The sequence below is a fragment of the Cyanistes caeruleus genome, chromosome 26, assembly GCF_971803275.1.
Source record: "Cyanistes caeruleus chromosome 26, bCyaCae1.hap1.1, whole genome shotgun sequence".
Lineage (NCBI taxonomy): Eukaryota > Metazoa > Chordata > Aves > Passeriformes > Paridae > Cyanistes > Cyanistes caeruleus.
This window is the reverse complement of record NC_141726.1, coordinates 312443-328989: the sequence shown is the minus strand read 5'-3', so window position 1 is coordinate 328989 and position 16547 is coordinate 312443. Positions and strand designations below refer to the sequence as shown.

The 16547-nt window shown below is 60.2% G+C and overlaps 1 protein-coding gene across 4 annotated transcripts in view; it reads right to left on the bottom strand.

The window, feature by feature from the left end:
* Positions 1-10261, bottom strand: part of PTPRU (protein tyrosine phosphatase receptor type U) — a 49511-nt gene extending 39250 nt beyond the window's left edge. For 3 of the 4 annotated variants that reach the window (XM_086863871.1, XM_086863873.1, XM_086863874.1), the window contains exon 1: positions 10132-10256. In XM_086863871.1, the coding sequence (XP_086719997.1) occupies positions 10132-10204 (73 nt within the window). In that variant the 5' untranslated portion in view covers positions 10205-10256. Of the gene's footprint in view, positions 1-10131 lie in introns of all 4 variants that reach the window. The other variant, XM_086863872.1, reaches the window with a different exon arrangement.
* Positions 10262-16547: the final 6286 nt, after the last annotated feature.

The following is a 16547-nucleotide window of genomic DNA, read 5'->3' as shown; positions in this document are numbered from 1 at the left end:
GAACGTGCCCCGGGAAGGAAACACCGGGAGCTGCTTCCCTCCAGGTGTCCACGGGGGACAGGGAGCACGTTCTGCAGCTCACCTAAAATCAGATGCGATTGTCAGCCAGCGAGATCCTGTACTCTGCACCCCACAGGAGTTAACCAGGAGGGGTTGTGGGATCATTCCCAGCTGCAGGGGGCTCAGATTCCCAGGGGTGGGATGTTACAGGGGCTGGGGCTGTTTGCCACTGAGGAATCCAGCTCAGCCAGAAAACCCAGGCAGGGAGAGGGTCCTGTGTGCCAGCACCCCAACATCTCACTCTGACAGGGACCCTCACCTCGCCAGGGACACCGACAGCCCAAACACCCCAGGATTTCAGTGGGAAAACCTCTTCCAGCCCAGGCAAAGGGGAGCTGAATCCCTCCACACCTGGCACACGCAGAGGGCACAACACCGAACGTGTTTCTGTGCATCACGCCCCGGAGATGACGACAAACCCCTTCCCTGCTCCTCTTCTGCCAAAGAGAAACTTCTGAGAGAAATATCGCCGACTCCTCAGCCCCAATAAAAGCTGATCGGAAGAATATGGAAAGCAGCACCATTAGAATTCTCACCAGTAGTTTGTTTTGGTTCTCTAAATCATTTTAAATATTGTATTTAATAGAAAAATAATTTGCTCAGCTGTAAGAAACATCAATTTGCAACTTGAAGCCTTGTATATTAGGCAGAGAAGCTAATGTGTAAACATTAGCAGCTCCAGCAACGAGCGGGGTTTAGCCAATGCAATTCCAGGGAGAGAGCAGCCAGATATTAAGACAGAGGATTTGCATAATAAGTCACTTATGCCTGATAACCTCAATGTTTGGAACACGCAGGACTAGAGAACAATATCCATCTGCCAGCAACTACAGAAGACATAAATCTCCTTTTTTCCTTGTTTTTTTTTGGACTAGTAAAGACTCTTTATGGCTTTTACCTGCAGGTCCCCAAGGAGTTGTCAAACCACATGCAGCGAGTTCAGTCCCAGCAGCCTCCGAGGAACCCCAGGGATGGGGGAGAGTTGGCAAATCTGCATTCTTTACAGGCATTTTGAAGCAAATACAAGTGGGAACACACAACTCCAAAGACTTTGCAATGCCACGGGGATGGCTCGTGCTTGGGCAAGGACCAAGTGTGCCATACATCACACCGTGGTGAAAATGCATTTAAAAGCAAAGGGAGAATAATCAGTCTTGCCAGAATCCCTCCTTGGGGCAAACCCAGCTGCAGCACCACAAGCCCCTGACCAGGGGCTCAGCACTCCTGTGCTGCAGGAGGCACCAGGAGCATCCCCCTGCACTGCACCTCCCTGCCTGCTCTGGACATGCTGCGGGACACGAGGCAGGAGGTTCCAGCTCCATGCCCAGGGGGGACGTGGGGGTTTAACATCCCATCCAAGGGCACCCAGATCCAGCCAGGGCTGTTCCCGAGGAAGGACCAGCAACGCTCTGTTACCTGAACCCTGCTCAAGGCAGGTCCTGCAGCACAAAAACACCCTCGAGCTGCACAGCCAGGAGGCCACTAACCCACAGCACAAGTGCTTTAATAATGAACCATCACTTAATTAACCTCGTCAGTGCTGCCTCTTGGACTCCATGGGAAGAAAAACAAGGCAGGGAACCTTTGGAAACCTCCGTCCTGCCATTATCGATTGCTCCCTGTGCAATTACAGCTCAAAGGCTGCACGACACTTTGGCCAGAAAAATGGCAACAAATTAAAATAAACTGGAAAAGGCAGGGGGAATAAAGCTCATTTCTCCCCGTGGCTCCTTTATTACTATCAGGTCCCTGCTGGGGACCAGGGACATTACTATCAGGTCCCCCACATGCCCAGGGACCCAGAGAGACCAGGACAGCGAGGACACGCTGCTTTCAGGGGATGCCTGAGGACAGATGTTCCCTTGGCACAAATTCAGGAAGGAAAAGCAGCTGCCCCAGGACACAGCAGCACCACCAAAGCCCTGGGGGACTCCAACACCAGCTGCAGAAATCATGGGAAAGACCAAGTCTTCCAAACCAACCCCATTTTGCAGGGGATGAAAAGGGGGGAACCCTCAGCCTCCCCTCCCACTGCAGGTCCCACACCTCCACAGTGATGGATGCAGGATGCAGGAGGCTCAGCCCCCCGGGATGGAGCACTGCCCAGCTGGGAGGGCCTTGGGGGCAGCTCTGAGCTCATTTATGGCCCCAGAGCCCCCATCCAGTGATGGGGCTGCAGCAGCCCCACCATACCCAGCACCCCAGGCAGGATAAAGCCTCAGGGCCATGCAAAATCCAGCTCCTCCCTCCATGGCACCAGCAGAGCCAGGAACAGCAGTGTGAGCTGACACTGGGCTGGGGGTGACAGTGTGTGACATCCAGTGCCAGGGCTCGGCTGAGCCCCTGCTGTGGAATGGGAGGTTAAAGGCAGGAGCCCTCATGGAGGGATGAGAAGGAGCCCTTTGCCCAGTGGGTCTGTCACAGCTCTGGGGAACACGCTGCACCCTTCAGCCACACAAAGGTAAGGAAATGGCAAATCACAAAAACAGGTTTGTTTTTCCCAGTCCATGAATTTGGCTCAGCCCCCGCAGTCTGCACTGGCTTGGGCACCCACCCACCCTGACCTGCAGCACCCTCGAGCCATTCCAGCAAGACCTGGCATTCCACTCAGTGGGCAGGAATAACTGAGGAGTCCCTGCAGTGCCAGCAGGGCACACAACACCCTGCAACCCCCTGGGAGAACCACGAAACCCCAGTGCCCAGCACCTTCTCCTCCTCCCTGCACACATCTTCCTCCAGACAGAACCCAGCTCCCATCCCCAGCCATTCCCATTCCACGGGAAGGAAGGCAGGAGACAGCCTCCTGCACACAGAAATGTCATTCAGAGCCAGCAGCTCCCCAGACAGGAGCCTGGGTGAGAGACTAAATAAAAAGTTCAGCTGATATAAAGAGAAATAGCCCAACGTGGAGATGCACTGCTTTGGTTTAATATTGTTATAATCCGGGAAAAGCGGGCTGGTTGCTGGCTGCAGAAAATCAATGGGATATTATCACTCAGCAGACAGATGAAAATACAGCAAAAATAAGTAGAAATAATAACAGAAATAAGAGAGTCCTTGGGAAGAGCCCCAGAAGGGCAGTGGCTGAGAAGCTGCACCATGTGGAGAGTTCAGAGCCTGCCCTGCTTGGGGAGCTTCCAAAGTCATTCCCAAATGCTCCTTCCCCAAAAACACACCGGAAAGCTCCAGCACAAACCTGCACAGGCTGCCCCACTAACACAGAACCACAGAACCAGATGTCCCAGTGAGGCCTTGGAGGTGCCAGGGGGTGCCCAGGATCACCCACCTGTGCTAATTCAATTAACCACATTGAAGCACCTGGTAATTAGGGAAAGAGCATTTATGCAGCTAATTAGGCAGGGTGTCAGCATACCCCTGCTAACAGCAAGGGATGAGGGCCTGGCAGCCGAGGGTCTGTGGGGCTGAGACCCCTCCCCAGCCCAAAGGGGGAGCTGCCAGCAGCAGGGAAGGACCTGGGAGGAGACACCAACCTTGTGTGGATCTGCCAGGACTTCCTGACCAGCCTTGAAAGTTGCTGCTGCTGAGCCCTCCCCATCACAGCTTTCTAGAGGAGCCCAAGGCTCCAGGGTCACTTTGCACAGGACAGAGAGGGGGCTGCACCCTGAGGAGCCCGACAGAGCACCCCTGAAACCACAGCAGCTCCACAGACACCTCCAAATCCATCCAGGCAAGGGAAAGCAGTTGGCTCTAGTCCATCCCTCCACCTGCTCTCACCTCTGTGAGTGGCAGCAATGTTCTGTCCCCTCTGCAGAAATGCCATTCCCACACCTCCTGTCAGGACACAGCAGGAAAACCCCTCGGGCAGCTCCCCACAGTCACTCTGGGGAGGCAGCTGGGCCACAGCAAGTGATTCATCTCCTCTTCTAGACTGGCCATCCCTCGCCTCTGGTGACACCCTGCCCCGGTGACACCCTGCCCCGGTGACACCCTGCCCTGCCCCAGTGACACCCTGCCCCGGTGCCCAGCAGCTCCAGACTGGAGCCACATGCGCTCCTTGGCTCAGCTGGCCGGGCTCATGAGGTTCAATGCCTCCAGCACCGGGCTCAGCCACCCAGGGCTCAGCAGGGCTTGTCCCCTGAGCAGGGCCATGGTGACAGCGACCTCTTTAAGACTCATCAGGTCATCCATGTCCCTGTCCCCATCCCTCCTGCCTCCCCATGCCAGCCACAATCCGATTAATGATGTCAGGAAAGGCTGGATCCACACGGGGAGTGCAGGGAGCCAAAGCAGTTGTTGGTTAATTAAGGGCTCCCCAGCAGCAGCACAGCCCTAGAATCAATGGGATTCCTGGAATGGGGAGGGATGGACCCTCTGGCAGGCCAGGAAGGCTGCAGGGAGCTGGGGGAGCTGTGCCAGCACAGCCACCCTGTCACCGCTGATTTGCCGGTATTTTTCATACCAAATTTAAAAAAAAGACATCAAAAAATTGTGTATGACAAAAATATTCAGGAAGTTGCTCCAGCTGCAACATATCCCACCCCCCCAGCTGCAGTGCAACGCTGCTCCCACTGCATCCCTGCTGGGGCTGGGGGCTTTCACCCTGGCTGGGGTCCCCAGGCAACTGGGGCATGGCAGGCACATCCCTGTCCCTGCTCTCACCAACAGAGCCATGGCAGGCACATCCCTGTCCCTGCTCTCACCAACAGAGCCATGGCAGGCACATCCCTGTCCCTGCTTTCAGCAACAGAGCTGCCCAGAGCCCCCCACCCCCCGAGCTGGGGCACATGGGGTCAGCACTGGGGTCACCGGTACCCCGTGGCGTAAGGGGAGCTCTGCTGTCCTGCTCCTGCAGCGAGCAGAGCACCAGAGCCAGATCTGGGCTCTGGCAGAGGCATCCAGGGACAGCCTGGCTCACCTCAATCCATGCTTGGATTCACTCTCCAGGTGGGAGAAATTGGGGTGCAAAGCCTGAGCCCCGTAAATGTGCAGTAAACACATTCCCCCAGCAGTGCCCAGGCAGGAGCTGCAGACCTGGACTCACCCAGGCAGCACCTGGAACACACAGGAGCCAGGAATGAGCTGCAGCCAACAACACCCAGCAAGCAGGAACACTCCTTTCTCAAATAATGCATAAAATAACAGCCACAAAGGGCAGCTGACATGTGAGCCCTCAGTGCTGGCAGCAGGGAGGGGGAAAGGGCTGCTCCACAGGCGAGGGCTCTTCTGCCTTTGCCTTTTGATCCAGAACCTGCCGCTCCCAGGGCCAGGAAAGCAACAGCTGAGGAACACCCAGCAAAGTCCCTCTGGCACCTGCAACCTCCACAGCAGGTCCCCAGAGACGAGGAGGAGCAGATCCCGTGTCCACAGGACCACTCCAGCCAGGCTGCCACCCCCTCCCCACCCACCTCCATCCCAGCACGAGCAAAAGCAGCAGCAGCTCCTGCCAGGCCACCCGCAGCGGAGAGGGAAAGCTCCATCTCCAGGACCTATTTATTTTGAGGCTGCCAACAAGGAGGCAATTAGCTCCACGGGATTAATTGTTGGGAATCCTTCGTGTCCAGAGGGAAAAGCCTCAGTTTCATCGGGGTCTCCAGGCTGGAACGGGAGAGCAGGATCCAAGGAAAGCTGCAAAGCAAATCCCGAGCTGCCATGGGGGAGAAGAGTTTTGGGAATCTTAACATTTAATCATGCAGTAATAAAGGCTCCCAGACATGTCTAATAAGACAATTATAGTGCATGTTAATAATAGATTATTAAAAAGCTTATTTATGGAGGTTTAAGCAGACAGATGGCAGGGCCACGTCGATAAGGCTCTCCAGAGTCTGTGCTACCTCCCAGGGATGCAGCAGGGACTTGCCTTCCTCTGCCTCCAGCCCCTCGTGCTTAACCCTCGCACGACTGCCCAAAGCAAAGCAGCAAATCCCTGCAGAGGGACTGCAGCCAGGAGATTGTTATGGGGGCTCAGAGCTCCCAGCCCCTCTGCAGAGCACGAATTCCGTGATGAAGTGAAGGAAAAGCTCCATCCCAGGTGCAGTCAAAGAAAATCCATCATCAACAGGCAGCAAGGAGGTTGTCACGGCCAGGAGAGGGGTTAAAGCCACCAACAAACACCTGCCTTGTCTTGCCAGGGGTGTCCCTCCCCCCCCAGGGCCCTGATCCTGATAAGCTCCATTCTGGGAAAGCTCCCAGGGAAGCTGGAATAGGGCTGGTTTGTCTTACTTTGGATAACAAAGGGAAAAATGTGCATTTCGGGCCAGGAGGTGACTCACCAGCATCCCTGTTCCTGGGGCCAGGGCAGGTCCAGGCACCCAGAGGAAAAACATGAAACAGGAGTTTTGGAACAAGAAGAAAAAGCTAAAAATGAAACAAATGCAACTGCAAGTCTTGATGGGGGAGAAAAGAAACAGGCATTGCCCAGCTCTGTCATGGAGCTGCAGAGCCAGAGGGACAAATCCACCCAGGAGAATCAGCATCACTCGAAGCCTCCCAAAATTCTGCTTCTCCCTCACGGATAGTGAAAATCCACCAGACTCCAGTGTCCCTCTGCACACACTGCAGAGCCACGGGCTCAGGAGACACAAACCTCTGCCCTGGGCGCACTCGGGCACGTCAACAGGATTTTCCGGAGCATCCCGACACAGGAGCCTCAAGGGCGTTTGCACTGTCTGGGTGCTACGGGAAAGGGCACGGCACTCCCAGGGCATTAAAAACACGCAGAGAAGCAAACAAGGGAAAGAGCTGCTTTCCTGGCACAGCAGAACAGGCGAGAGGAGGGGAAAAAAAAAAAAGAAAAAGAAAAAAAAACCAGCCTAAAACAAGCTGACAAGGAAAATGTAACGTTCTCGCACATTTTATGTGCTTGGTGAAGGCGGGGTGGGGAAAATAAAAATGCCTTGGCATGGAAGAGCCCACGGACGGCCAGGTGGAGGGAAATGAACACCGGGAAAAGCGCTGGAAGAGCAGCAGCGGGCACCTGAGCAGCCGGAGGGCATGAAACACTGAGCCTGTTCCCCAGCAGCGGCTGGGGACACCCCTGCTCCTGACCCCCGAGCGTCTCCTGACCCCCAGAGCATCTCCTGCCGATCCCTGCTCCTGACCCCCGAGCATCTCCTGCCGATCCCTGCTCCTGACCCCCGAGCATCTCCTGACCCCCCGAGCATCTCCTGCCGATCCCTGCTCCCAGCACCGGGGGGGCTCCCCGCTCCCCAGTCCCGGGAACGGTGCCTGCCCGGCTGTTCCCGGGCACCGACCGGGACAGCACCGCCGCCTCGGGGTCAGGGTCACCCGTGACCCGCGGGACAGCGACCCTTGGGGACGCGGTCCCCCCGCCTGAGCCCGGCTGGTCCCGCAGCCCCCGGGCAGGCTGAGCCCCCCGGGACTCCACCAGCCCCAGCCCAGCGCTCCCCGGAAATCCCAAGCTCCCAAGTGGAAGCTGCAAACCCAAATATTAGATTTGCTTAATTGCTGCTAACGAAGTCGGAGCCGAGCGCAAACAGCTTACGCATAATTCCGGCAGAAGTGCCAGGCAGCGGCACGGCCGTGTGTCTGTCCCCACGGCCGTGTGTCTGTCCCCACGGCTGTGTGTCTGTCCCCACGGCCGTGTGTCTGTGTGTCTGTCCCCACGGCCGGAAAGCAGCCCGGGGAGCACGGGGAGCAGGGACCCTGAGCCGCTCATTGCTGAAGTCTTGGGGTACAACACAGACAAGCTGAGGTTCACCTTACCATGGAATCGTTCGGGTTGGGAACATCGCTGAGCACAGCCATGCCCCCAACACACCCTCGAGTGCCACATCCACCTTTCCTGGCAGGGAACGCAGGGGAAACACCACAGCCCGCCCCGGGGCCCCGGCCCCACAGCCCGCCCCGGGGCCCCGGCCCCACAGCCCGCCCCGGGGGCCCGGCCCCACAGCCCGCCCCGGGGGCCCGGCCCCACAGCCCGCCCCGGGGGCCCGGCCCCACAGCCCGCCCCGGGGGCCCGGCCCCACAGCCCGCCCCGGGCCTGAGGCTGCTGGCCGTGCACGGGCTGCCAGCGGGGAAAGGCTCCTGCTGCAGAGCCCAGGGAGCAGAGATGGGGCTGGCAAAGGCCGCCGGTGCCAAGCCCAGGTCCCAGTCCCAGTCCCGGCCTGCTGACACCACACGAGCCCCGCACGGCTCCGTTTGGGGGTCAGCCAGTGCCCCCCTCCCCTCCACACAACGGGCCGGCAGTGGCAGCTCAGCCTCGGCGAGACCTTCGTGAACTACAGAAAGTTTGAAGGCTGAAGGAAGGAGCAAAGAACACTCTAAAGCCGTGGGGACCGGGGCACCCCATTCCTCCCTGTGCCTCACTTTCCCCGCCTGCAGAAGGGAGCACGCTGTGCCCTTTCTTCAGCAAGGCACAGCTGAGAAAACCCCATCTTCTGAAAACACCCACCGCGCCAAGCAGCCGGTGCTCCCCAGCGCCCAGAGCACGCACAAATGGCTTAAATATCCTTCCCCCAGCCCGCTGTGCAGCGCCAGGGATGAGCGGGGCAAGCTCCCCAGAGCCGGGCGAGCCGCACGGGCAGGAGCAAGCGGCGGGTCCGGGTTAACGGGAGCCCGCCGAGGGGCGGCGGGTCCGGGTTAACGGGAGCCCGCCGAGGGGCGGCGGGTCCGGGTTAACGGGAGCCCGCAGCTCCAGCGGGAGCCACCGCCGAGCGGAGCTTGGCCAGAGCCGTCCTGCAGGGAAGGGAACCCAGCGAGGGAAAAGGGTTTGCTTGGCAGGGGACCCTCCCCACAAAGCCCAGCCAGCCCCCAGCGCGGCCCCTCCAGCAGCGCACAGCAGGGCTGGGGAGCAGCGAACCCCAAACCCCTGCTCTCAAACCGGGGGGAGCAGAGGCCTCACTCCAGTGCAGCACTGAGCCCCGCACCAGCTGCGTGCCTCAGTTTCCCCATCGCCCCTGCTTAGCCCCGAAGCTCAGAGCAGCCGCTCCCCCAGCACACGATCTCTGCCCCAAAAACACAAATCCATTCCTCCGAATTTCCCCCACCCTGCACGAGCCGGGGGAGCCTCGACGGCTTCACATCCCCGCAGCCATCGTCTCTCCACGCCGCCATCCATCCCCCACCGCGCGGGTCAGCTGCCGCTTGTTTTCTGCTGATGGGTGTCACTATTTATAATCTTTGGAGAAATGCCACTACCCAAAAAACCAAAATCAATGCACAGCCACAGGGACTGCGTGCAGGTGAGCAGCTTGGATTTAAAGGTAAAAAACCAAAGAACTAGGCAAAAATACACTTTAATGAGTTCAGCATCACCCAGGAGCTGGGGGCAACAGCACCAGAGACCCCTTGGACCGAGGCACCAATTCCCCGTTCTCCCCGAAAAGCACTCGCAGCCCCCGGTAGCACCTCGGGAACCCCAAATCGCCGCTCCCCGCAGCATCCAAGCCCGCTCCAGCTTCCCGAAGGGATCGGGAGTGATCGCTCCCCCCCCTCCGCATCAGCTCCTCCCCAGCCCCTGCCTGGGGGTCCCGGCGGGCGCAGGGAAAAATTCAAAACATGTCAATTAATCAAATTAACGGATCTGTCGCGTTTCGGCCCAAGTCCCCCGGTACCCCCGCAGCACAACGAGAGCCGGGAGCGAGCGGAGCCGCCACCTGTTCCTAGCGGAGGGTCCCGAGCGCTCCGCCGCCGCCCCCCGGGCACGGGGGCTCCTCTCAGCCGCGCTCCCCCCGCCGCCACCGGGGGAAGTTTTCCCTCCCGGGGGGCGCCAGGAGGGGGGGGCGGGGGGTCGGACGGCGGCCCCGGTACCGGGAGCGAGCGGGAGCCGTGGGGCCGCGCTCGGCGAAGCATCCTCGGGGTGGGGGGCGCCGCCGAGAGCCCCCGGCCGGCGCCCCCCGACAGGGAAAACTTCCCCCGGTGGCGGCGAGGGGGGAGCAGGCGAGAGGAGCCCCCGTGCCGGTGCCCGGGGGCGGCGGGATCCCGGTGCTTTCACTGGGGACGGGTCCCGAGGCGGGTCGAAGACCCTCCGGTGGGAACAGGTGGCGGCGGGACGGGCGGGACCCGCCGGGCACCGGGGGCGGCGGAGCCCCAGAACCGCAGCGAGCGAGCGGGACCCCCTCTCCCCGGCGCACTCCCGAGCTCCGTTCCTACCGGCGGGCGTCTCGGTGTCCAGCGCGTAGACCCGCAGGGCCAGGGCGAGCAGCAGTGCCCGGGCGCTCCGCATGGTGCGGCCGGGGCCGGGCGGCGGGGCCGGGGCCGCCGCCGCCGCTGCGCGCCCGCGGTTCCGGCGCGGTGGGGGCGCACCGGGGGCGCAGCGGGGCCCGCGCCCGCCCCGCGCCTCAAATACCGGCGGCGGCGGCTCGCGCCCGCCGTGACGTCACCGCCGCCCGCGGGGGGCCGGGGGGGGGGGGCGCCGGTACCGGGAACGGCGGGCGGGGCGGCGGCGCCCCCTGGCGGACACGAGCGGCGGAGCCGCGGGGGAACTTTGGGGACGGGGGGGGACGGGGGGGGGCCTCGGGAGTTACGGGGAAATTGGGGGGGGTTCTCCGGTACCGGGGGACAGGAGAGGTGGGGAGGGGTCCCGGGAGCTGCGGGCGGCGTTCGGTTACGGGAGGAGGTTCTCCCGTGCTAGGGGCTTCGGGGAGAGGGGCGGTACCGGGAGTTACGGGAGGGGGGGCGGTGCGTGGGGAGGAGAGGAGGGATCTCCTGTACCGGGGGGCGCGAGGAGGGGGATATCCGGTACCGGGGGAGAGGGGGAGGAGGTCCCAGCGGAGGCGGGGGGCCCGGGAATGACGGGACTGAGCGCGGTGCCCGGTTACGGGAGGGGAGGTCTCCGGTGCCGGGGCAGAGGGGCCTGGATGCCCAGGAGCGCCTCTTGCTTGGGGGTGGTGCAGAGGAGAGCCCCGCAAGGCTGCGGGAGAAAGCACGGGGGTCCCGGTGCACGGGGGTCCCGGTGCACGGAGGGTCCCGGTGCACGGAGGGTCCCGGTGCACGGAGGGTCCCAGTGCACGGGGGTCCCGGTGCTCGGAGCTCCCGGTGCACGGGGGTCCCCGTTACCGCGGTGCCTCCGGTTGCAGCGGGGGTTCCCTGAGTGCAGGAGGCTGCCAGGCTTTGGGAGGGCTCTGGTTTTCCGGGTGTGCAGGATGTAGGGACAGTCCCCAGCTTGGGGACCCCAGCAGGGTCCCCACGACCCCCCAGATGCAGGTGCTGTCTCAGAGGTCCCAGCTGTAGGGTCCCCACCCAATTGGAGTGGATCCTGCAGGGGTTCCAGCCGCAGGACAGGTGCTGGGAGGTGCTGGCAGAGGGAGGTGATGCTAACACTCACTCCCGGGTGGGTGCCCCCCATCACCCCTGGGCTGTGCCCGAGGCCGTGGGGCAGAGACAAGAGCTGTCCAATGTCCAGATCTTCGGGCTGGACACTGGGGACAGACCCTCCTGCCCATCCCGGAGCCCTGAAACCCCCAGGCTGGGTGTCCTTCAGGGACAGGGACAGGATGCTTTTCCCTGCAGGATGGTGACAGGGAAAGCTGGGCAACGCTGTGTGGCAGTGGCCGTGGCACCTGAGACCCTGGTGACAGCAAAGCCACCATTCCCCGGGGAGGGAAGGGGTGACAGAGGGAGGTGCAGGATCTAACTCAGAGTGAGCAGAAAGGAGAAAAACCCAGAAGGATGTGAAAGGAGGAAGATCTCTGTCCCTTTCTGAGCTGAGTGCACAGGAGCAGGCACAGAGTGCTGGCAGCCCCGGTGTCCCTGACGGCAGTGCCAGCGGGGATGAAAGGCCCCTTGTTCATTGACATCCTCTCCAGCCCTATTTCTGGAGGAAAATGTTTTCCCAAGGGTTTGGGGTGAGGAGGAGGGGAACTTTGCAGCAGCTTGATCTGTGCTTGGATCACCCAGCCCCAGCAGTGACTCCAGGGTGGGAAACTGCCTGGGCACAGGAAAACTTGGAAAGCAGAGGGATCAGTGCTGGGAATATTGGGATTTTTTTACCCCAAATCAGACAGGGAGAGTCCCTGGCATTGGCATCACCCTGTGACGATTCAGCCTTGTCCTGAAAGACAGCACCCAGCAGGGTGACAGGGACAGGGGACGGTACCTGGGTGTTGCTGAACCCGCCGGGAAGCTCCCAGCTCTGGAAGTAGAACAGCACTGCCCACCAGCTTCACCCAAGTTCAGCTCATCCCCAGGGATGCTCATCCCCAGGGATGCTGCTGTGCTGCTTCTCCATGTCGGGCTGGCTTCGTTATCTGGGGACACTGCACAGCCCTGGGGACACTGCACAGCCCTGGGGACACTGCACAGCCCTGGGGACACAGCACAGGCCTGGGGACACTGCACAGCCCCTTCCTCCCTGGGATGGGTTCAGCACATCTGGGGTCACCTCAGAGCTGCCAGCTCCAAATACTTTTCCTGTCAGTGTCCCCGGTGTCACCCCTCCCCGTGCCATGGGGGTACAAGACCAGTTGTCCCCAGTTGCTCGCAGCAGCCCCCAAGCAGATCAGCACCATGGTGACATTTCTTGCAGGGGTGTGGCGGTGCCCGGGGATCTGGGGACAAACCCGTGCCGTGTCCCTCACATTGCGGCGGGGGCGGAGGGTGATGGGGGCTCCTCTGCACCACCTTGTCCCTCGCTGAGCATGGAGTGATCGTGACAAATCCTCTCCTCAGCAACACTAAAAGCCTGTTAAAATAATGCCCGGAAAGGGGATTTGGGATGTGTGGCAGCGAGGGCAGGACGGGACTGGCACCGCACTAACTCTGCAGGGCCCCCTGGAGCTTTTTGGAGAAAAGTTCCCCAAATCCCTCTGGGAAGAGGAGCTGGGAGACGCAGGGATGTCCAGCAGGGATGTCCAGCAGGGATGTCCAGCAGGGGTGTCCAGCAGGGGTGTCCAGCAGGGGTGTCCAGCAGGGATGTACAGCAGGGATGTCCAGCAGGGATGCCCAGCAGGGATGCCCAGCAGGGATGTCCAGCAGGGATGCCCAGCAGGGATGCCCAGCAGGGGTGTCCAGCAGGGATGCCCAGCAGGGATGTCCAGCAGGGATGTCCAGCAGGGATGTCCAGCAGGGGTGTCCAGCAGGGGTGTCCAGCAGGGATGTCCAGCAGGGATGCCCAGCAGGGGTGAGGGATGAGCTGGGCACTGTCTGCCCAGGCTGGGGCGGAATCTGGGGGATCTTGTCCCAGCAGCTGAACTGAAACAGTTCGGGGGGAAATGCAGCCCAGGGGAAGGGAAGCGGGATATTCCCAGGGCTCTGGGGGAATCAACCAGATCAAAAGATGGAGTTCTTAAGCTGCACAAGCCTGTTGGAGCACTGTGCTGTGCTCTCCACCGCCTTTTAACCCCCTGAACTGCATTTCCAAACCAATCGCTTCAACAAACGATAAGAAGGGGGTTTTGTTGCAGGCAGCGTGTCACAGCAGAACCGCTCCCCTTTCCTGTGTGTCACCGTCCTGCTCCAGCAGCCATAGCCCGCAGTGTCACCTCCCCGGGACAGCCCTGGCATTCACCCGGTGCCGGTCCCGGGACAGCCCTGGCATTCACCCGGTGTCAGTCCCGGGACAGCCCTGGCATTCACCCGGTGTCAGTCCCGGGACAGCCCTGGCATTCACCCGGTGCCGCTCAGGACTGGGCCGGGCCGGGCTGGGCAGGGCTGGGCAGGGCTGGGCTGGGCTGGGCTGGGCTGGGCTGGGCAGGGCTGGGCTGGGCAGGGCAGGGCCGGGCCGGGCCGGGCCGGGCCGGGCTGGGCTGGGCAGGGCTGGGCAGGGCTGGGCTGGGCAGGGCTGGGCAGGGCTGGGCAGGGCTGGGCAGGGCTGGGCTGGGCAGGGCTGGGCTGGGCAGGGCTGGGCAGGGCTGGGCAGGGCAGGGTGGCTCCTTCCGGGGGCTCCTCCCGTGGGGAAGGGGCTTGGAGGAGCCTCCCGGGATGATGGGGGGAGGGATGAGTGCAGGGATGTGGGGAGGGGGTCCGTTCATGCTGCCAGCGTGTTTGGGGACAGGCGGGAATTGTCCCCATGGCCCTGCATGAGGACAGTTACGGACAATGACCCTTCCAGCACATCCAGCTCAAATCCCACCTGTCCAACACGGCTGAAAGGGAGAAAAGTTTGGCCGAGGAGCCATCACGGCTTCCCCGAGCTGGGGGGACCTGGCTGGCACTGACGGGGCCAGGGCTGAGGACAGGGACACAGGGATGGGTTGGGAGGTGGCACAGCACCCATCGTGCATGGCCTGCGACGAATCCTGCAGCGAGGGAAGAAAGGAGGGACAAAGGGGAGAAGGGAGGGCAGCACTGCCCCGTGCAGCTGCAGGGATGGAGCCAGTGAGGACCGAGCTCCATCCCATTCCCGGGGTGCAGATCCTTTCCCCCAGCCCTTCCCCAGCATCTCCTCCCAGCCTGAGCAGCGGCAGGATGAGCCCACAGCCCCTTGCCCTGCATCCCCGTGCCATCAGTCTTGCAGGAGCAATCGAGTTAAAATGAAGTAATCACTCTTCAAGTACAGTCGTTTGCAGGAAAAATATAGGACTTGCTGTGATTGCAAATGGTTTCCACTGCAACCATCCCTCCCACTTGAGGGAGAAACATTTTCAGCTCCGGGGTGCTCAGTGACAGCAGCCTCAAGCACAGCCCGTGTGGCCATATCACATCTCATGGCTTCTCCCAGGCTGGGGATCAAGAGCTGGGATTTGGGGCTTTGAATCTCCTAGGAGCCAGCAGTACCTTCAGGAGGATTCTTTTGCCCTCAGATACCTCTGTAAAATGTCAGGTTGAGGGAGAGAGGCTGCCCTGAGCCCTTATCCTGGAGCCCAGGGGTGGAGCTGCAGCTCCCACTGGTTCCCCCCAAACCACTGGGCGAGCATTTCCACATTGACCACACAAAAACCCTTTAATTTTTGTCTTATTTCAGAATACTGCCTTTTGCTGTCAGCACAGTAATTCCTCATTTTCCCCATTAAACCCACAGGACACAGAACCCATCACGCCCTCCCCATCACTCCCAGCAGTGCCTTCCCTGCATCAAACGGCTCTTACGGAGCTGCCAGGGCACAACACCCCACACTGAATTTTAAGCAATTTCACCCCCCAAAAATTTTTGCCTTCTGGGTTTTTTTTTTCCTTGTTTTCCCTTTACTCCAGTCTCTCTCCCTTCCATATCCCCCATTTTCAATACCTACACCTATCACACCCCCATCCAGCTCTAACGACTCTCTGCTATTTTCTCAAATCACCTGCCTTTTGCTAATGCCAAAATCCTTTTTCTCTCTTAACAGACAAAATAGATTATCTCATCCTGCTGTTCTCCTCCCTGTCTGTCCGGCCCCAAGCGCTCAGACGCCCGCCACAGTGCCGTGGCCGGATGTAATAGGGCTATTAGATGAGTTATCACAGCCTGAAAGGATGAAATAACTTCTGTGCCTTCATCCAAATAAAACTCCCTATTCCTGCTCAGTGCAACGAAAGAACAAGAGATCTCAGGGGAAATAGCCAGGGAAAGGTTAGAAGATGTTAGAAGGTATTAGAAGATGTTATTTAAGACCCAACCCTTTGCCAAGCCACCTCTTGCTTTGGGCTCGAAGGGCACTGGGGTTTCTCCATGTGGAATTGGGAAGTCCACGGATCAGTGCCAACACCCGGAGCTAAATCCTCACCCGGGTGCTGCTCCAACATTTTTTGAGTGTTCGTTGGCACAACCTCACGAATGTCCCTCATGTGGCTGAATCCTTGGCCTGCTTGCATCAAGCAAACTGTTGTTTTCTCACCCCTGGTACTAATTCCAAGGAGAAACTTTGCTTTTCATCTCGGAAGGAGCTGTCTCAAGCTGTCCCTGCATTTCCCAAGAGCTCCATGCAATGTCCCCAGATGTGCAGGTGGAACATCCAGCCCACAGCAGCATCCCAGCCCATGTGGGAGATGCTCCGGAGCCAGCTGGGCTGGGAGCCCCTGGCCAGCCCTGAGTGACCTCCCGGTGCCACCAACTACCCCTGGGGGGTTTTACAGGGATTTCCTTACAGGGATGTAAACTCCCAGGCTCCCAGGCTGGCCAGGAATGGCCCAAGGCAGCAGCTCCACTGCAGAATTTAAAATCCCAACACTTATTAGGACTCTGCTTGTTCCCCCTTATCCTGCTGCCCCACTAAACCCTCCCATTTCTGTCCTCTCTGGGGTGTGACAGACGTGGGGACATGGGGACAGCCTTGGACACTTGCAGGGATGGGGAGTCTCAGAACAATGATCCTGGACGTATTTTCCAGTCTAAATGATTCCACGATCCAGTGACCGTGGACCAAGCTGCTCCTGTGCCCGTGCCCCTCACACAGAGAGCCTGGCTGTGCCCACACTGACACCGGTCATGATTTCAGAGCGTTTGGGGACAAACCAGCGGGAAAAGGGGAAGGGGAAGGGGAAGGGGAAGGGGAAGGGGAAGGGGAAGGGGAAGGGGAAGGGGAAGGGGAAGGGGAAGGGGAAGGGGAAGGGGAAGGGGAAGGGGAAGGGGAAGGGGAAGGGGAAGGAAAGGAAAGGAAAGGAAAGGAAAGGAAAGGAAAGGAAAGGAAAGGAAAGGAAAGGAAAGGAAA